General features: G+C 42.4%; 1 protein-coding gene across 3 annotated transcripts in view; it reads right to left on the bottom strand.

Annotated features, from left to right (window-relative positions):
• The window catches only part of unc5ca (unc-5 netrin receptor Ca), a 283,732-nt gene that overhangs the window by 26,312 nt on the left and 235,257 nt on the right, over nucleotides 1–22,163 (bottom strand). For all 3 annotated transcript variants that reach the window (XM_050050565.1, XM_050050566.1, XM_050050567.1), the window contains 4 exons: nucleotides 13,168–13,359; nucleotides 5,419–5,636; nucleotides 2,516–2,651; nucleotides 1,349–1,436 (listed from right to left, as the gene is read on the bottom strand). In XM_050050565.1, coding sequence (XP_049906522.1) covers nucleotides 1,349–1,436; nucleotides 2,516–2,651; nucleotides 5,419–5,636; nucleotides 13,168–13,359 — 634 coding nt within the window. The remainder of the gene's footprint in view (nucleotides 1–1,348; nucleotides 1,437–2,515; nucleotides 2,652–5,418; nucleotides 5,637–13,167; nucleotides 13,360–22,163) is intronic.

Raw genomic sequence — 22,163 nt, 5'->3', positions numbered from 1 at the left:
ACACAGACTGTAGACCCCTCTGTCTGCTTCTCTCTGGAATCACTCTTTCATTTTCCCAAAAATATGATAATATTTCTTCAGGGAGTGCAGTTAGTTACAGTGTGGGCTCCCTGCTTACTGCGACAGCTTGTTGGACCATCACAAAGGGGCGGGGCTTGGCAAAAGGTCAATCTACCTCCATTGTATTGGGGTGTTCACTGATATCCGAAAATGAAATAAAACCCATAAGACCCATCTGCACTGGCAAAATTCCAAACGTTTTGCTCTCCAGACAAATTTCAAGTTTACCACTTGCTGTCAGTATAAATGGTTTAGTTGTTGGTGCAAAAAGAGAAAAGAAAGATACACAGAGCAATCATAATAATAGCTATTGACTCTGTTTTCTCTTTAATTTTAACAGTATGAGAAAGACAATATTTTGATGTCTTTTTCCATGCACATTGTGACACTTGTTTTGCCATATTGCAGGTATTTTATGCAGCCAGGTCGCTGTCAAATAAAGTGCTCACAATTCCCCCCAAATTTGCATCAATGAAATTTTCACACAACAGCTGGAATATAGACATTTTCTCCCTTGTCTTTCGTGTCCCACAGAGAGCTTTACCTCACTCATGCACAGGGTTTGGGGGTAAAGGATTATAGTACATGTAACAGGATTACAGTAATCCCAAAAATAACCACTAATCTGTTAGTTACTGTGGAAACGGCAATCTCTTTGCGTATGCTGTCAAAAGCTTGGTGTTTGTTTTTTGGATCTATAACACGACATGAAGTATGGAAAAAATCTGTTGTTGCACTGCAGTCAACATTAGTTTCACACATCTTAAAGTAATGGCTGTTATGAGCTCCACATTTGGGTAATAGCGCTGATTCTAAAATTTGGAAAGCGCTGATTAACTATGTAAATTATGTGGATTACTGTACAGATTATAATGTTAAGTGGGTAATAATTAATGTGTAAAAAATTCCCCCTATAATCTTCTCAACTTTAATTCAGGCACTAATGCAGTAAATCTGTGGTATTAACTGACCTCTGTTGAATGAGTCACCGACTGAATGTGTGCATAGATGCACTATACACTATAAATAATAATGATTCATCCATCGCTGTGCATCCTAAGCCCATGTCACACTGTGAAAGCCTCCCCACGCAACCATACAAACAGGTCTGAGAAGCCGGTGCCCAGGAGAGAGACGGAGAAGTGCAGACAAAGAAAAACAAAGCAACAAAAAGAACATAGAGGGAGATGCAGAGATGAAGAGAAAAATGGGGACAACAGGGAGCAACACAGAGGAACATGAAAGCCACAGCAAGGGAAACTGAGGGAAGAAAAGAGCCCAAACTTACCTCAAGCTGTCCTTCCTGTGCACAGTCACATACATCTCGTACACCCTACCCTGAGGAACAGCACCCGCTGGAACCAACAAACTCACACCTGCAGGAGGGAGGACAGGGAACGCAGGATGGATGGAGGCAGAAATAATGAGTTTCATCACTGGATTTATTAATTTCACCACGCACAACTGAATTATTGAATGTGCAACCCATTATCACTTTATCATTATGATTAATTATTGAATAATCATTTTTAAAGGCAACCCGTGTAAAACTTTCTCTTAAATATATCATCAAGCGAATTGTGCTGCAGTGTTTTATAGCTTCTGAGAGCTGCTTCCTATCAGCAGGTTACATTATTCATTATTTCGCTCTGCCCACTGCTTTTAAATCCTAACATAAGTCTGCTGAAAGTTTTTTTTTTTTTTTTTTTTTTTAAACTAGGTAGCTGGAGAACATCCCAAGGCTGTTTTTTGTATTATGTTGACTGTGCAGTATTAGCTCTAACCTTACTTTACGTGGTCAGCGTTTGGTACAGGGAATGGATTTGATGTTTTTAAAATCTTAGATACTTCTTTTCATTCAGGGTTGACTTTGATGACATTCTCATTATCTAAAGCAATTTATGTAATGTATTATTATGTGTTCATTTAATCATCCAAAAATGTGTGCCCTCTTGCACCTTTCCATTGATTTTGTATCACAACCTCTAAAACTTGCTTTGTTCCCTTTCTGAACACGCAGCAACAAATCACTGCTGCATCATCATTGCACAGGAACCAGATTTAGGATTAGCTGTTAAGCAAGTTAGTTAGGGCAGTGAAGTGGTTGGCATTGTCGCCTCACAGGTTCTTGGTTTGAACCCAGGGTGGGGGGTTTGAATCCCGAGAGGTGGGGTTGCATGTTCTCCCCATGTGAGCGTGGGTTTTCTCCGGGTACTCCGGCTTCCTCCCACAGTGCAAAGGCATGCAGGTTAGGTTAACCGGCGACTCTAAATTGCCTGTGAGTGTGAATGGTTGTCTGTCTCTATGTGTCAGCCCTGTGATAGTCTGGCGACCTGTCCAGGATGTACCCTGCCTCTTGCCCAATGTCAGCTAGGATACGCTCCAGCCCCCTCACAACCCCGGTTACATAAAATGAATGAATGAAAATGAATTAAAGTGAGTGTAGAACGTTTACCTGAGTTGGGTACAATGAGGTGTCCTCCCTGGTTGTTGAAGGATCCGTGAGCAGTACAGGAAGGGTCTCGTGTTCGGGCCAGGCTCTGGTTGCGAAGGTTCATGGTGTCGCTGTTATCCAGCAGAGACTGAGTTACCTAGGGATTAAAAGACAGCAGTCAGAGTGATAACACAGTGGAAACTTAGTGATCACAATTACAGTGATCAACTGCTTCTATGGATCAAAAAGCTTGGGACAGAATCATTCACAGGAATGCTGTTCAAATAATTTGCTCACCGTAGTCAAATAGGCTGCTCACAGTCTTAATTTTGGGTCTTTTCACACATGACAACATTTTTTTAAACTTTACTCCCGTGATACTTTGCCTGGCAGTAACCCGCCTGCTTCCAGCTGGCTACCTGAGGCTAGTGCTGCGTGCACACTGAAATCATGATGGGAAAACAAAGTCATTTCCTCTCAATGAAAAATGTAGTACCCTCAAAGCTTATGGCTGCTGGTGATGGGGACACAAAGTGGATGCACATGGGGAAAGCACCTGTGTTTGAAGCCGCTCTCATCATGTGGATTGATGATACCCAGTCACATAAAGCCCCCGTAATAAAACAGCTGTTCTGTGTTTTGAAATAGTCAATAAGATTCAGAACATAGTGAAGCTGTTTGTTTCATTTATTTATATTCATGTAATAAATACACAACTGACAATTAAATGGTAATCTGAGTGAGAAATAAAGAAAATGAAGAAAATTTGGTGGTAATAATCATCTGCTTATATTTGGTCAATTTGACCTGGACAGACGTGATCACTGGAAAGCCCTGTTTCCACCAAACAGCCGATAGATCGGTTGGCCGATAAATCGGTTGGGCCCTAGTACCTAGACCCACCATTTCCAACGCAAACAGTACTCTTAAATGTGGGCGGGCTTGTTGTTACTCACTGCTCCATCCAGCACTCACTGTATTTCCTCATTATCGGTGACACAGAGGGAAGTCTGCACCTCGTTAATCGTCCACAGAACATTTTCAGAACAAAATATAACAGGCTGCAGTAAGAGTCTCTCTCCATGGGATATTTAACAATAGCGGGTTTATGCATTTAATCCTTCTAAGGCAAGGTCCAGGATTTAGTGTTGCCAGAGCCCACAGGAACTATGCTCCACAATGCTTTTTATTTTCTCCGAGTGAGGATTAGAATCTATGCCGTTCACATAACCTGGTCGAAATTAATATATATAAATATATATATATATATGTGTATAAACACTTGAAGATCCACTCATTACTAAAAGTGTGTGTCATAAAAAACTAAAGTAACGGTCACAGTGAAATTTAAGGTGTTCTGATCACGTCGTCAACTTTAAGAGCCAGATCTGTGTGCTAGGTACCCCAACAGAGGGGGGACCAAACATGGGGACGGTACAGAACAGTTCCATTGGTACCATCCACAACTTTTCACAGTGGAAACGGAAAAAATGCGTACCGAACTGAACTGTTATGCACTGTACTGCTCAGTGGAAACGGCTTAAGTGGACAGAGAGCAACACATACTGTACCACACAGTATTGGGCAAGAAGCTGTTCAGCAGAGACTGGTAGTCTGACGGTATTATATAATAAATAAAACATCCTGATGAATCAATGCACGGTTTTGCTGGGCATTACAGCTACCAAGCAGCAGAGAGGCATTTACCTTAGAAATCAAACTTTTCACATTAAGGCTACTGTATTGCACCTAATGGCTCGAGAAGAATCTGAATGGATGTGTTAAATCCTTGGGACTGTAAGAGAACATTTTAGTAAAGGGGTTAGTGAGAATGTAGTCAATGTCATGTCAATGTTTTGTTTCGTTGGTGTGCTGACAGGCCTATAATGTGGGCAGGCACTGATCATAGTTATAAACTGTCTCCTACGGCGTGCACAGTTCTGCATAAAAGCGAGCTGGACCAATGCTCTGTGGAGGCTGAAAGATGATGAAAGAAAGAAAATGTATTTTAATGAAACCAAAAGTTCATAGAGGTCCAGAGAAGTTTCACTGTGCAAGGCAAATCTCTGTAGTCATTGTAGTTTTGTAGGAATCTGCAATTTGCTCCATTTTCCACTAGAATTTTACTGCATTCATCAAGATGGTTTCATTTTTTTCCCCCTCTTGTTTTCTTGGTAACCATTAACTAAAATGCTACAGGGACAATCTGCATCTGCCTGGAAGGGCTGAGCTGGCAGGTTGTGAGAAGAGGTCGGATTTACAATAGACGTATGAAACCACCTTAGGGTAAGTGGTAAAATATGACCTGCTTTGCATTTCCCTTTCAAAATGTCCACTGTGAGATGTAAAATAAGGACTTAACATTCAGCAGTTTACTCCACTACATCACACAAAGCTGACAAGAACTTGCCTCAGTGTGTTGAAGACAAACACTGGACTAAGGCAACAAAAACATCCTCAAATTAGCGAGGCAAGGTCAGTCGGGTGATCCAAAGTCCACAATTAAAAAACACCCATAATAACAGGGAAAATCATCAAAAAGTGGCAGATATGTAGAGCTCAAAGATAGTGAGCTCAGCTCTCGTACTGCCTCAAGACAGGTGCAGTGATGACAGCGAGCGGTTTCATCTGTATTTGTGACAACTGACTCTGGTATGCATGCCATGTAGTTGACAGAGCAGAGGGAGGAAACTGGGGCACAGAGCTGCATGTATACTAATGGTGTTTGGTTTTGTATTTATGTGACTGGGAACACAAAGCTGCTGAGTTTCAGTACTTCTCACTATGCGTCTGCAGTGTAACCTCACTTCAGGAGGAAATATTTCTAAATCCTACTGTGCTCATACAGAATATTTTATAGTCAAAATCACAGAAGTGGATGAAAGACACTGGTGTTAGAATGAGGGATACATTCATTATATTACCTTCGGAGACAGTTTGGATGTGAAGTCTCCTCCGAGGTCGTCCTGCGGTGTGACCAGACCAGATGAGTTGTACACTTTGATCTTCAAGTTGGGAAGAGGATCCAGGAGAGGGGAGTTGGTCATTGGGATTTTATCTGACACATCGTGGAGGGCATACACAGGACCCCGATACATGGCAGCTGCATTTGTCAAGTCAGGAGGAGCTGTCAGTAGATCAGCTAGAGGGATAAAGCGAAAGACAGAGGGAGACAGAGAAGAGACACAAGAAGGGAAGAAAATATTAATAGGAGAAAATACAACACGAATAGCACCGATCAAGTTTTCAAAAATGCTTGACTGTTCTGCTCACAGGGTCAGAGAAAATGCTGTCTGACTGAGACAGAGAGTGAAAATAAAAAGGTAAGGCTAGACACTTTATATCCTCAACAGAATAAACTGCAACACATGGCTGCAGTATGTGACAGATGTGGGGAACTTGTAGATCAGTGAGCAGGAATAAGGGGAGTAAGACGAGAGCAGGCAGGGTTGCTGATAAGGTATCAGTGTCTGGTATGATACATTGCAGTACACAGGGGCATGACCTGGATCAAGGACTAGTCATGGCTGCTGCACAGAGAGGTAGAAAGCGAGAGGGAGTAGATTGTAAGGGTGACGTTTAGACTTCATCTCAAAAAATAAATAAGTAACTGTAATAGATCATATTTAAATTTATACACCATAAAAACTAACTCCCTTATATCAAAACTGACCTCACTTTAAACTGTATAACAGAACAGCATAGCTTCATCTCTTCTATTCAGCTCATCAAAACGTTGTCAGCAACTCTGACTTCACCCACACAATCAAAGAAGCTGTCACACTTTAATCACATCACTGTCTGTTTTCAAAATGCTGCCGATGTCACGATTCAAATCTGACTGACAAAACCTGCTGTGCACATTAAGCACAAAACATAACAGTGTTAACTGACAATGACAATTTGAGTTGAGTTAATTAACATTCATCCTATTACACTGCTGGTCTGAAAATCAGTCTTTTACTCTCAATATCATTATATTATACTCTCATGATGTACAATATGTAGTTTATTTAGAACAGAACAAGTAAGACGACACATAATGTGCAGTATTCAAGCAAACCTTAAAATCAGTAACCACTCTCAATAGTCAAAATGTACATTTTTTGATTGTATTTTTAAAAGGTTGCCTCTCTAACCTTTTAAAAATACAATCAAATGTGGTTAGATCACATTCCCCATCATATTGTGCATCTACTTAACAATATATGCACAAAAAAATACAAGTCAGTCAGGAACACTTTGATCAAAGAAAACTTTGCATTTGCAGTATTATATTTGGTGGTATGGCTATGTTCTGGGGCCTCTGTGCCTTTCCTAGGCCTATGAAGAAAGCCTCTACCAAGCGTCCATGTGGAAAGCCTAAGGTGGAGAGAGCACACCTTTCTGCCCTTCCAAGTGCCTACATGGAAAGCCTTAAAGCAGAGAAAGCACATCTATCTGCCCTTCCATGCGCAAATGAGGAAAGCCTGAGGCAGAAAGACCAACCTCCCTGCCCTTCCATACGCCTACATGGAAAGCCTAAGGTAGTAAGAGCAGCAGCAAGGATCCCCGGGAACAGAATGACATTGATAAGTCAGACACAGCATGAAAAGGAGGAGCTGGGGTGGAGGCAGGTTGCAAAGCAGCTTGCAGAGGAAGCAGCAACAGTGGGCAGGCTAGAGCAGTTTAAATAGGGCTCCCTGAATGAGATTGGCCAATTGGTTACAGAGAAAGGAATCATGTGATCTATCAGCTGACTCCCTTCCATCAATCAGCTGCTCCATCAGTTGATCAGGCTGTTTGAGATCAGCTGATGTAGCTGGGATGTGAGCTCAGCCTGACATCGTGTCCTGCCTGAACTAACGCTATGCTCAATTTCCTCATATTGTTACATCAAAAATAAATTCATGTATTCTTTCTCTTAAAATATGACATATGCTAACTTAAGCTAGTACCAATCAGTTTCAGCCAATATTATCCCAACAGCCACCCATCAACCACTCAATCTGCAACATTTAGCTGCACAAAGCTAAGATTAGCTAGCTAGTAACGGCATGTCGCTGTGTCTTTGTTTCCCCCAAAAAAGTAGTTACAGGACCACGGGCTAAAAGTTATTCACACTGAGGAAAGTGGTATCTGTGACAGCTCCAGATTATACACAAGACATTTTACAGCGGACTGCTTCAGTAAGTGTACGGAGCATATGACGGGCTTCATCTCTCTCTGACAGATAATGTTATCTCTTACACCTTCAAAAGGCCTCACTGTTATGACACGCCCACTTCTGAACGATCAAAGCAAATTCCTCCTACAGTTAAATCCTACCTGCCTATTCTGTTTCCCTCTGACATACATCACAAAACTACAACTAGATACTCTTGGAATGCCGTTTCGTCTGGACTTTAAAGCTACCCAATGTGACTTCTGTCAAATAGCGGCCACTGTGGCCACAATTGGCAATTACAGAACAGTGGTGTATTGAATTCATCTTCATTTTCAGTAGCTTTAAAGACTTCATCATGTTTATCTGTGAGATGTTGAAATGCAGTGTAACAGGGGCACAAGTATTCAAAAGCAATAAAGTCAGCAAATTTACTTGATAAGCATCTCTCTAAAGTTTGATAACCTTGGCAACCACATGCTACAGGTCACACTAGATCAAGTGAGGCTCTAGCAGCAAAACTGTTTTATTTCCTCTTTCTTAAGTCACACAGTCTTGTTTTAAACAAAGCAGTAAATTGATCTATGCTATCTTATAAATCATTTGTGGATGAGATTCAACAATGGAATGGAAATGAAACTCTCACCAGTGCTGGGTCAGATGTGAGTTGAGGCTACTGAGTGGATTCTACTGTACTACTTGTGTATGTGTCCTGATGTTTTACACTGCTCTTTGTGGAGTTGCCGCAGCTGATGCTAATGGTGGAAACTTTTCATGTACTGCAAGCAAACACTCGAGCGGCTCACTTATACACACATATACGAGCACTGTCATGAATAAAACACATCTGCAATGTTAAACATGGGCACTGCAAAAGCACTCACATATGCAAACATGTGTCCTGCATACCAACAATGTGTACACTACGCTGTACACACTCATGCACACACAGTATGTGGGAATTACATGATGTCAGTGGGGATGGATAGGTAAAGCTCTCTGAGACTCCCCTCTGTGCTCATCATGGATAGGTGAGTGTGAGCCAGAGGGCAACAGCAGGAGCATGGCAACTGCTAATCAGTACAGTATGCTAATCCATTCACATGCAATATTTAAGCACTGTTTACAGTATGTCAGTTAGTAACAGCAACAACCTCGCTCTACCTTTAGCAATCACTCTATCCTTTTGACACTTGCAGCCTTAGCAGGTTTAATGTTTTGATCTTTGGCAGGGAATTCTCAGTAACACACAGTTTTGTAGTCAAGCAGCTAAAAAACCTTTGCAGTGAAAATATTAGTAACAATTTAAAAACAATGACTTGACTTCAGTTTGTTCTGTCTGCCAGAATGTCAGCCTCGCTTCCTCCTGGGTAATTGGAAAGATGCTGCAGCCAAGTGCTGCTGATTGTAATAATAAAACATTTGGCAATATCAATAAACAGTAAATCCTACATGGGAGTTTACTTTACCAAAGTGAATCAAGGGAATGTGCTCAAAGTGACCCGCACAGTCAGTCACTCTTGTGGCTAGTTTTATTCAACTATCTTGCTACCACCTTTTGGCTTATAACAATGTACTCTAGGGGTAGAAAAGTATAAATCTGTGTATATAAACAATTTGAATACATATAATATGAATATATACATATTTATATATATCTCCCTGGTAACACATATCCACTGTGGACCCTTAGGCAAGGTTCTTGATGCTGCTATCCTACCTCAGGACGGGTGAAAAGGCAAATGCAAAAGTCATAGCGACTCTGACGTCACCTGGGTCAACAAGTACCACATCAGGTGTTGAAGAACCAAGGCAACCTGATGAGAAATAGACTACTGGAACAAGATATAGATGGAATAGAGCAGACAATATGGACCTGTTGGAATGCTACCATTCAACTAACCCCACTGAGACGGGCTACATACAGAGGTTGTGGGATATATGGATGCTTCAAAACCCAACATCTAGATCGAGGTAAGATGTAGCAATCCGAGAGACAGCAACATCAGGAAGAAGGGACATAAGAACTCGAAAAATACCATGGGCTGAAAGAGGAGCTAGAAAAGATGTGGGGAGTGAGGGCAACATTGGTGCCGGTGGCAAGAGTAGGCGGCAGTAGCTCAGTCCATAGGGACCTGGGTTGGGAACTGGAGGGTCGCCTGTTCAAGTCCCCGTCTGGACCAAAATATGGAACGTGGACTGGTGGCTGGAGAGGTGCCAGTTCACCTCCTGGGCACTGCCGAGGTGCCCTTGAGCAAGGCACCGAACCCCCCAACCGCTCGGAGCGCCTGTCATGGGCAGCCCCACTCTGACATCTCTCCACTTAGTGCATGTATAGGTCCAGTTTGTGCATGTGTGTGTTTAGACCCGTGCGTAATTGACAACAGAGTGAAAAAATTGAATTTCCCCTCGGGGATTATTAAAGTATATAAAATTAAAAAAAAAAAAAAAAAGGCCAGTTACCTAATGAGGACAATTCCAGATTTGTTCGCACTCGGCTCTATTTTTTCTTTATTTTTTTGGCTGAGGAGCCTGAAATCCTGTCGTTCCCTCCACGAGCCCATCCATTCTAATTTTAAAATCCCTCATTATCACCCCCCACCACCCCCAACACACCCACCCACACACACACATCTGTCACCTATCACTCTCTCCCTCTCTCTATCACCAGGCTGTTTACCCTTAAAGCCAGCGGGTATTCCTGCCAAATCATCCCTGCTGAAATTTAATTAACAACTAACGGAAAGCCACAGAAAGAGAGGGGGAGTGACAGAGAGAAAGAGAGAGACACACAGAGACACACAGAGAAAGAATCAGAATGAAGAAATGAAGGGAAGAAAGCGAGAAAAACTGAAAACAGAAAAGCAGCCCTTTTCTGAAACAAGTGCACATTCGTGCCTGTCAGAGGGGGACAGAGAGACAGAGACTCAGGGACATAATTCTTCATTAATAGTAATTGTAGATGGTCCCTCGACGCAGAGTGACAAGCATCCTAATGCTTCGCTGATAAAATGTCACCCAATCTCCCCTCATGCAAAGGCATTCGCCCTTGTGTACATGCGGGCACGTACATGCATCCACGTACACCCACACAATTATTTTAGCTTGCTGTTTACCAATTTGCGTTGCATCCTTTCTGACCTCACTTTCCTGTTTTTACTGTACACCATGATATGAATTTTAATCATCCACCTACAACCGACCACATACAGAAACTATGTAAGTATCCTTTTAAAGGTATTTTGTAGACTGTAGATGTCACTCAATTTGATCAACACAAAATCTGTGTTGTAGATGTAACCACAATATTTCATTCACATTTATGGGCATGTCTGTTTGCTCATGTGCTTACAGCCTGCATGGATGTTTTTCTGAGCAGGTTTATCGATTTTATTTTAGGGGTTTTAAGCCAAATATTGTTTTGTCATGTATCTGACACAGTCTTACAGGAAAAGCCAGAAGTTCATGGCGTCTGCGGACTGATCCCCTGATTCATCCATGACCGCTGTCCAATCTCGGCATTTCCAGTAAGCTACTGAGAGCATGCACACGGGTGCACGAGTGTGGGTGGCTGCATGCTTTTTGTTGTCTCATTCATTTCCCAAAGACAGAGAGTAGGAAATGACAACACAGACAGAGGAGAGTGAACGATGGCTCCACTCTAACTGGGAGACAAACAGGGAGCGAGCGTCTGCTGCGGTAGGAGTCACTGTGACGGGAGAGAGGCGGAGACACGGGCGAGGGGAAGACAGAGACACGGAGACGGAGATGAAGAGAGGAGGATGCTGATAAACAGGAAATGTGATTGACCTGAATGTGCAGATGGGTAGGGAGAGAAAGAAAGAGTGAGACAGAGGAGGAGAATGACAGAGAGAGACTCCTTGATGGAGGAGAGTGGTCTCTGGTAGAGACAGAGATTAATCCAAAGCAGCACAGATTGACAGCTAAAGGCTGAGGAGGGAAACAAAATGATGGTAGCTTGAAAGCCTTAAAGAGGACAGAGCTGGTACAGTTATCAGGACAGAGGCGTGATCAAGTCTGGTATTCTGTATCCACCTATCAATCCATGCATCTGTCCCTCTAACTATCCATCTGCCTGTTTACCTATCTATCTATCTATCTATCTATCTATCTATCTATCTATCTATCTATCTATCTATCTATCTTCTATCTATCTATCTATCTATCTATCTATCTATCTATCTATCTACCGATCATTGTGTAATGCACTGAATCTGTAGTCCTCTTTTTGTGAGAGTGTAAGAAGAGGCAGACACTTGCTGTCAAGTTCCTCCTCAACAGCAAGTGTGCTACCAGCCTGAGTATTCTTCACATAGAGTCCCTGCCAGTCTTGGGGTTGCTGTTTTGCTGCAGACTGTGCTCTGGTCTTCCTGCATCTCCTCCGTGGAGCATCTAGGTGCCCACTCAGGCTGAAGCATATGAACACCTGACAAACTCCCTCCCTCACTGCCACACTCCATCTTACAAAAAACATTTAAAAGGAGTAGAAAGCAAGTCATTAAAGGTACTTTTTGTTTATTTATTCTGAAATCTGTTTGTGTTTTAATAGGTTTGGAAAGATGCCACAGTGCCTTAGAAACTAACACACACTGTATACTTGTCTTAATTCATTCAGCCCAGATGGAGTTTCTTTTTGTTTCTACCTCTTTTTCACACATGTAATCTTGCAATCACTATTTAAAGAGTTATTTAACACCCCCTGAAAATACCCCAGTGATTTAACTTCTCACCTTGCCGCAGTGATGTTCACATGTAGTGTAGGTAATCGTGACATCACAGTTGGGTGTGATTACAGGTGCAACCAGAGAGGGCAGTGAAACACTGCTTCTCAGCCTGATGTCAGGTTTCGTAATTTTTAAACAAACCAAATTCAGTCCTCTTAAAGTGCACCAAAAAGTGGACCAACAGAAAAGGGACTTCATTTGAAAGAGGACTCACTTCTTTCTGGTCAACTTCAGCTCTGATGGGGCCTCGGTCCTCTTTCTGTTCACACCATAGTCTATATTATATGATATATACTGACATAGTTTTGGTTTTACTTCAGCGTGGCACTGGAGTGCACTTATGAAGCCCCCGCTTTCAGATGAACTTAAAACTGGAGGAAACCTTTAGAGTTGATGTATTCTACATTCCACATCTGGAGATGTGCAGTATCTTCCATGGACCAAACTGCACCTCATCCTGCATCCTTGCAAGCGTTACAGGCCAGCGTGGATTTTGTCTGTTTTTTCAAGCACCCCAGTGCAATAGCATGTGATCTAGAGGGCTAACTGCGATGGTAAAGAGCAAAGAGAACCTGAAGCACTTTGTGTTCACAGTGCACAGGTTAAGTGAACTGCACTGTGGACCTCAGACAAGCTCCTGAGGTGGACTGAGTTCTCTTGGAGTGTTCAGATATGCACAAAAAATGCTGAGTCACCACTGAGTCCATTTAGAGGGCTGAAAAGGGCCTATATACTGTAGTATTCTCCACCCTGGATTTAAGGCCATTATCTTTAACGATGCTTACCTGATCTGGCTGTTTTGATATTAACAGACTGGAAGCCTCCATTTAGCGCCGAGGTGTCGATGATGTCCGAGTCAAAGTCGCGGTGCGTTTTGCGGTAGACAAAGAGTGCCACGATGACAGAGATGACCAGGCACATAATCACTGCGATGACAATGCCCACGTAGAGCGCCACATCATCCGTACTCGGAGCAGCTAGAGGGGACACAAAGAGGAGGAGAGACACAGTTATGGATTGACAGATAGTGGTCTTAAGAGGAAATACATATCAGCAAGTAAAGTGGCCATGAACAGCTCCAACAATGATAATTCTTATGGAACAGCAGAGCAGTGGCAGAGAACAAAGCAATATTTTTTTATGCAAGATGAGATGAAATGTGGTGCAGGTTTCAAATTATCTCGATATAGCTCTCTGTCACTCCTAATTTGCGTTCAAATATTTCACTCCTACCTCAGACCACCTATCGGACTCAAAAAGGACAATCTCTATAGGTTCCATTTCAAATGAAACTTTTAAATAGCCCCTCAGCTTGTGTAATATGATCATTTGTCTAGACAGGGGGAGCGAGAGACAGAGACACCTTTCATAAGAAAAAAAGAATGGTAGCAACTCTTAAAACTTAATAAGGCTGTTAATTATTTTACAAGGGTCCTAACATCCTTTATCAATCCGGCTCAGACTTTAATGGTTTTTCAGCAAGAACAACGGTGGAATTGTCATTCGTGATCTATATTTTAAAGTAGAGCAAGAAAATTTTAAGTGATGGGTGACGCTGATGGTAAAAGGTATGAGCCACACTTAAGGATGAAGGGGAGACAGATTGAGCAAAAGATGAGAGGAGACAAGTTAAGCTAAGTTCGCACTACACGGGTTTCAAAGTCCTCAGATAGCTGCACTGTTCACACTATATAACTTGTTATCTTGTAATTGGGAGTGTTAAAGTTTGAGGGTGAAGATTCTTAGTCATTCAGGTAATATGATGGCCGAGTGGGTCAACGACTCACATGACCTTTATGACTGAAACTCAGAGCTCACATGTGACTTTAACGACTCTGTAAGGCTTCACACCCACACAGAGTTTAAAACCTACAACCAGCTCAGTGGCCTAGCCGTAGAGTGTCCGCCCTGAGACTGGGAGGTCGTGGGTTTGATCCCCAGCCGGGTCATACCAAAGACTATAAAAATGGGACCCATTGCCTCCCTGCTTGGCACTCAGCATCAGGGGTTGGAATTGGGGGGTTAGATCACCACACGGATTCCCGAGCATGGCACCGCTGCTGCTCACTGCTCCCTCAGGGGATGGGTCAAATGCGGAGAACAAATTTCACACACTCAGGTGTGTGACAATCAGTGGGACTTTAACCCTGCACCAGTCTGTTAGAACCAAAGAAGACTCTTAGGTGAGAGATGAAACGTCTTCAAGAGACTCAAGCAAGTCCAGGTGTCTACGATGTTGCACTTAAGAGTCTTAAAGTTTTGATTTTCACACTGTGCGACTGACCAGGAAGTCACACATTACAAGATCTGTCTTTGGGTAGAATCTCTTGTAAACTTGTCATGAAAACACACACAAGAAGTGACACAGAAAGTTATGCAATACCATGGCAAGACTGGGTTTCTTTTGTTGTCGCTGCCACACATTCTCACATGCCAACCTGTTTTCACACGTCTTTGCTATCTATAGCCTTCTTCCTCTTGGCGCAACAACAACTTTGGTTCATGTTGCAAATGCAACACATACAGAAAAGTAGAAAAGTTACTTTTATTACAGGGAACCCCTCAACATGTGTCTTGCGCTCTTATTGGCTGTTGCTCACCAACAGGTCCCTGAGAGTTACAGATATGTTGCCTGCTAGATATCTAAGATGTGTCTGCAAAGCCGTCGTCTTAGTATAGGTCAGACATAGTGCTCGAGCACCAACTTACGAATGCCGAGCCAGTGCTGACTTGCCTCTGATCTCGGGCTTTTGTCGGGGAGCACCAAAAAACTCTCGGTGAGTGGAAAATTAGGGCTAAAGTTGTGTAGTGTGGAATAGGCAGTAAAAGCACAGGGGAGTAATGACGAGGAAGTAAGAGGAGGTAGAGCCAGTAAGTGGAGAAGAATATAGAAAAGAGCACACACAAGCAGATGAAGAGTGAACAGAAAGGGAAGGGGAGTTAAAGGGAATAAAAGCAGCATAAAAAAAGAGAATAAAGAAGCAGGGAGGATGAAAGGAAACAAGTAGGGCACAATAAATAAGGAGAGGAGAGGAGAGGAGAGGAGAGGAGAGGAGAGGAGAAAGAGACGGAGGTGATAACAGCAAAGATGAAGAAAACAGAACGTACTTGAACTTCAAAGCAGCGAAACAAACAGTCCTACATATTTAACATGAAAGTGTCTTTGGAACTTTTTTCGAGTCGTCTCACACTTAAAGCACTCCTTGTATAATCACGTCCTCTGTAGCTAGTAGGAGGGGATTTGTCTGCAGCTATTAAGAAGAAGGCAGAAAAGTATAGGAATGCTCCTTTTAATCTGCCCTTACAGTTGAGAGGCAGATAACAGGCTTTTAGCTACAAACAGCCTGAGTCATTTGCTAAAGGATTTGCTGTTGTCGCATCAGAACAAGTTCAGAAAGCACGACTTTGATTATGCACGAAATAATCCTTTGATGAGGCACACAAACATCCAGGCTCACATATGCCTAAGCATGAAACACACATTCGCAGAGGAGAGGTCACTCCTGGTGGTGTTAGTTACTCAGTTACCACTTGAGGGAGCTATGAACCACTTCTGGTGTCTCTGGGGAGCTAAGCGTGAGGGCAAAGCATGTCCCTCTTAATTATGTGACTGTAATGAACCAAATGTCTCTGGGCACTACGTCCAGGACAAAGAAAAATTATACCCAAGGTTTCTTTCTTTTTTTCAGGCATTTTTATAGACAAATGACAAATCAGTTAATAGAGATGATATAAAAATACTAAAACTACTTCACTGGCTCCCTGCTGAGTTTAGGATCCAGTTCCAAATTCTCATTCTTACACACAGAGCATTACACGGTCAGGCACCCTCCTATGTAGCTGAACTACCTCACCCGTATTCTCCAGCTCGCACTCTCAAATATGCTACATTTGTCGTCTGCCCCTCGCACTCGTCTCCAGACGTGGTGATCGAGCTTTTGCGGCCATAGCACCTACATTTTGGAATGCTCTGCCTGCTCCCTTACAATCTGCTGACTCTGTGGTTTCTTTTAAGACACACCTCTATCAGTGCTCTACTTTTTCAAATTCTGTGTATTGTTGTTGTGTCGTATGAATTCTTCTTCTTTCTTGTGTGTGTGCAAATTGTTTCGCTAGCTGTGCACTTTTCACAATGTGGCTCACACAGTCACTTTGTCTCTGTGATTGCTTTCTTGTTGTATATTGCTCCTGTGAAGCACTTTGTGACCTATGTCTGCCAAAAGTGCTATGTAAATACATTTAAAATAAGTAGGTACTTCATATCTGACAGATGAATCTATAATAATAATTACAATCATTAGCTCCAGTCCTAACTGTTGTAATCTATAGTTTAACTCTGAATGTGAAAATGCCATGTAAAGTGTGTTATGTAAACCAGATTGTGGTGGAGGTACTGGTGGGGGTGTTTGCTTGACTGTCATGACATATCAGCTTCATTAAAAGTACATACATCTGTGATCGGTTCCCTAATTTAATTTTAACTTTAACAATTTTCCAAATTGGGTGGCACGGTGGTGTGGTGGTTAGCACTCTCGCCTCACAGCAAGAGGGTTGCCGGTTCGATCCCGGGCGTGGGAGCCCTTCTGTGCGGAGTTTGCATGTTCTCCCCGTGTCAGCGTGGGTTCTCTCCGGGCACTCCGGCTTCCTCCCACAGTCCAAAGACATGCAGATTGGGGACTAGGTTAATTGATAACTCTAAATTGTCCGTAGGTGTGAATGTGAGCGTGAATGGTTGTTTGTCTCTATGTGTCAGCCCTGCGATAGTCTGGCGACCTGTCCAGGGTGTACCCTGCCTCTCGCCCGATGTCAGCTGGGATAGGCTCCAGCCCCCCCGCGACCCTCAAGAGGATGAAGCGGTTAGAAGATGAATGAATGAATGAATGAATTTTCCAAATTCTTTTCCTCTTTTCCAATTTCTCGTTTTATTTTATGGAAGTGATCAATTTAAGTGCACTTGTCCTTTAAACTTGATATTAAAAATAAAAGCTAACAACAAAATAAAAGACGCCTGGTACATTCGTTACAGGCTATAAGTTTGTAGAACAAGTTTGTAGAACAGTTTTGAACAGTTAGAACAAGAGGCTGCACTGCAACGTGCAAATCACTCCTTCTCGTGGCTGTCTGCGCTTTCCCTGTCCTCACCGCTGCAACTTGCGCTCTCTTCATCTACTTCATCACCACTGCTGTACACAATTTAAAAACCACAACACCCATAATTTATGTAGGAACTCTGCAGCCAATGTGCAGCCAGCGAGAGCTGCAGGACGACTCAGCCACCATGATCAGTTTTTAATGTTTTATCAGGCAATAACTACTCCAGACTCTGCTCTAGTGTAATTTTTGGAACAGTTAGGACAGGATTCAGGATTCGGGACAACTGCTTGGATTTCAGAACTGTCCTGAATTTTTCGGGACGTCTGGTCACCCTAGGTCACTAAAGAACCACCCACCTTTAGTGGTGACAAAGCTGCGGGAAATGCAGTGATGATTCACTAAAAACAACAGTGTTCTGTCACTTGGCAGGTGTCACGCCATCCACCATCCCCTCCACCTCCAAGTGACAAAGTCAGCTCATGTACTACGTCACTTTAGAAACGTGGATATGATATACGTATATGAAACGTACAAATTGAAGGTATCCATGGCTTGCAGAAACGCACAATGCCAACATTTTCCTCTGACAACTTCGCTGATGCAGTTCATGTTAACAACTCCTGATCTGTGTTCAAGAGTTTCCCCTCTTTTTACACAGATTCATGGCACAGTGGGGGGGTTTGTTACAGCAACTTAAATCACTGTCAAATATCTGTTCACCACATTTAACTCAAACTTAAGGCACTACCTCTAAATCTCTTAAGTTTAACCCCTATGGGTTCTGTCATTTGCAGTTGCCAGCTTTCTTTTGATGTTAAAAAGATTGCTAAAAAAAATCCCAAATGCCTCAATGACACAGCTGCACAAAGTTGCCCTGTTATCAAGGTCCTTGCACTTGCCAAGGGGGAATAGAATTGGATAATCCTCTTAAGTACCAACTCCCTGATCTTAATTATGATCACCATCATCCTCATCTATTTAGGGAATCTTTATCTTGTTTCTACTTTAACTTGAAGGTCTATAACTTCAGAACATGTGGGGTGCCAGACAGCCATAAAAACACTTCTAAACTTGCCTTTTCCATTCCTATTTTCCTTTAGAGTGTTTTGGGACACTTTGGGATAAGCTAACTAGGCTATGGCCTGCTGTGGTTTTGATGTATGTGCGTGTGTGTACTAAGCTTAACGTGTTTTATACCAGTGGGCTTAAAAATCCTTTCTTCACTGTCTATCAGTTTATATCCCATCTCTCTCAGATCTTCCTCTCCCCCCACAACTCACACCTCTCTCTCTCTGACTCCCCGTGTCTCTCTCTGTCTCCATCTGTTTGATTTGTAGATGAATGAAACAACATGTCCCATTAGAGCTTCTACCTGCCAGAGTAACCTACATATAACTGCTAGATACCAAATGTTTTCTTTTTTCCTATACATTTTCACTTTTTCCCCCCTTTTCTTTTTGTTTTTCTGTCCTACATTTTTATTGTTGCTTTCACCTTAAGAGTAAACATCGAACTAAGCATATTCATTGAGAAATGGTGCTTAAGTAGAAGCAACAGCATTGTAATACATGGTATCTGTGTTGAGAAATCAGTGATTATGCTAAAAATCATACTGAAGTTTCAAGGAAATGGGTGGAATTAATTTATAATTTGAAAAAATATATATTTATATACATATAACAGAGAAGTAACAAATCTTCTTAGTCAGTGATGTCACAATATCCACGGCAGGTCATGCAAAATTCAGTTTAACTATTATTATTTTTAAGTTATTTGCTGCATAAACATGCACTACAGTGTCTTTGATGGACTGACTTTGCATTTGAGCTTAATCTTAAAAACGCCTTCCATCTCTCTCTGAATGCTCAATGACATTTTTTGAATCGGAAAAATAATTAAAAAAAAAGAATAGAAAATTGGCACTAATGTACAGTAGCTTTTCTCCAGCACTCAACTCCTCTCTGTGCTCCGTATGTGTCTACTTCTTTGGTCTTTCATTTCGTTGAGCCTCCAAATAAAAACCAAAAGTGCTGCTTTGGTTGTCCATTCTTTAATTCTGATGTTCTTTATTGTCTGACAGTGTTGCATAATAGGCCGTCTTTTTTTTGACAAGATGGGGGCTGAATAAGGGACTGAACGTGGGTGTGCACTTTGACCAAACCCAGATGAATGAATAATGTGTTTAGACCTCTGTGTGTATCTAAGCGTGGCCCAAGGCGCTGCTCTGTGAAGCCAGAATGACAAAATCGGCAGTGATAGAATGAGGAAAGAGCACATGTCTGACTAAGTACTAATAGGTACACACCTATGTTCAATTTCATGGGCACTCATGCGAGCACTGACACTCACAAAGAATGTGTAGGCAGGCACACACACATCCATATTAACTTTTATCCACAAGTCAACTGTGTCCTGTGCTGTTCCTCCCTTGTATGAGCAGTTTTATGTCCGACGCATGAACAACAAGCCTGGCTAAATAGGATTTAGATTAATAAATAGCAGAGGAACTGAATAAGCAATGCGCCTGTGATGTTCCAGCAAGAAATATCTGACAGCTCTCTATAGGAGGGAGACTGCTCTGTTCTAAAGGTCAGGACATACACACACACACACACACACACAAATGTACACTGACCACATAGATGTGAACAAACACAGAAAAAAACCCATACGCTTGGAGACGACGCTGAGTAGAGTAGAGAACTCTTTACTTTCAGGGGTACCGGCCACATTACATTGGTTCTACCGACTACCGATTCATGCTAAATCCATCAGAGCTAAATGATGGTACCTGAGAGTGCAGCAACACCAGGTGCAGGAGGAGGTGCCATGAAGCGCTCCAAAGCCTGGAAGCCTGCCACAGAGCTCTGAGGCTGGTGTTGTGTTGAAGTCTGATTCCCTATTGATATGTGTTTCCCCCTACTTAAATCTTACCCAAACCCCTAGTCTTAACCCTACCCACCGAGGGTACAACACCGATACAACACCACCAACCGAGTGGTTTGATCTCTATGGTTAACTTCATCGATTGTGACAACTGTACGGTTGTCACAATTGGATATAACTCAACCCTGTACATTTAATACATTTAAATAAGGATAAAAGTTACACATATATAGGGATGGAGCTGCTTGAGTGACAGGCTGTCTGCAGGGCGTCACAGTCTGTGAGTTAGATCCACCCCTCGCTCCTCCAAAGCTCCACCTACACGGTCAATTCTGGCTCCAAAAAACCAAGATGGCGATGGCCTAAATGCTGAACGGGAGTCCACAAACTAATGGGTTACGTCACAGTCGCTGCATCGCCGCAGTGCTGCTAGTTTTGGCATCTGGTCGATTTTATTGTCTGTGTTATTTTAGTAATAGCCTATTATCAGTGCTCGATGAGCAGACACACATACACACACAGACATAAACACACATAGCAGACAGACAGATTAGCTCTATGTGTGGTTAGAATTATGTTTAGTCGAGTATGTTACCCCTGCAGCTTCTTCAAAAATTACTTCCTTTTTTATTACAAAGAAAGTTAAGTATCAGAAAAAAGTATCGTTGAATACCGGTATGGAATTCCAGCTACTGGAACTGGTACCGGTATTGGTTTAAATGTGGACGGTACCAAACCTTACCTTAGAATGATGATATTGTTCTATCAGAGTCAAATTAGACAATAGGGAGACTGTTGACATGAAGACAGTGGTGTGTGTGTGTGTGTGCGTGTGTGTGTGTGTGTGTGTGTGTGTGTGTGTGTGTGCGTGTGTGTGACTGAAGAAGAACATCCTTACACCCATAGACAACAACCTATCACAGTTTATACATCAGGTAAGGTGCGATACAGTGCTGTTCACTTGCTATCTGCTTGTCAAAGTCATTTGCTCTACCTGTGTCTCTTATCATATACATATATGTGTGTGCATGTACACTAAAAATATCTATACATGTGTATTTGATCCATGATGGTTTAAGAAATCTTGGCATTTGGCATTAGGGAACGAGATGGTGTGCTCAGGGAGGGTAGAAAATGTGTTAGACTTTTGACAACGTACCATCCTTCCTTTATTTTCTCCATTTTTTTATAACAAGAATGCATTGCAATTTGTCATAGTTTTGCATGACAGCGTTACCTTACTAGCTCAATATTGAGCAGTGTGTGTCGTGCCTGTGTTTGATCAAAGCCAAATGGTCCTCGGATGCAGAACCAAAATTATTCTGCCAGGGTTCACTGTGCACACGCCAAATTCAGTTTGTTTGGAGAGTACAGTCGAGGCGAGTGTGTGTGTGTATGTGTGCGGACTGACTAATGCTGTGCCTCACTGTGCCCAGTAATAATGGGCATTGTAATTGGCAAAACTTTATCAAAAAAAAAAAAAAGGGTCTGGTAATTTGGTCACATACAGTTGGTAACCACATGCGTGTGCCAAAGTGTGTGACTAATAAACCTTTGGGGCTGCGGAAATTGCAGGAATTATGCACACTCTCTCTCTCTCTCTCTCTCTCTCTCTCTCTCTCTCTCTCTCTCTCTCTCTCTCTCTCTCTCAGGCAGTTGATTACACACATGGGCTAGCGGAACAGAAGCCCCGGCTCACCCTCAGTCAGCATGGATCGCTGTCCATCGATTGGCTGAGCTTTTTGTCATTCTCAGAGTCTGTCCAATCTGCCACGGAGAGGATTTAAAGAAGGGGGAAACA

The sequence above is a fragment of the Epinephelus moara genome, chromosome 8 (assembly GCF_006386435.1).
Source record: "Epinephelus moara isolate mb chromosome 8, YSFRI_EMoa_1.0, whole genome shotgun sequence".
NCBI lineage: Eukaryota > Metazoa > Chordata > Actinopteri > Perciformes > Serranidae > Epinephelus > Epinephelus moara.
Note: the sequence above shows the minus strand (reverse complement) of the source record. Positions and strands in the feature narration are given on the sequence as shown.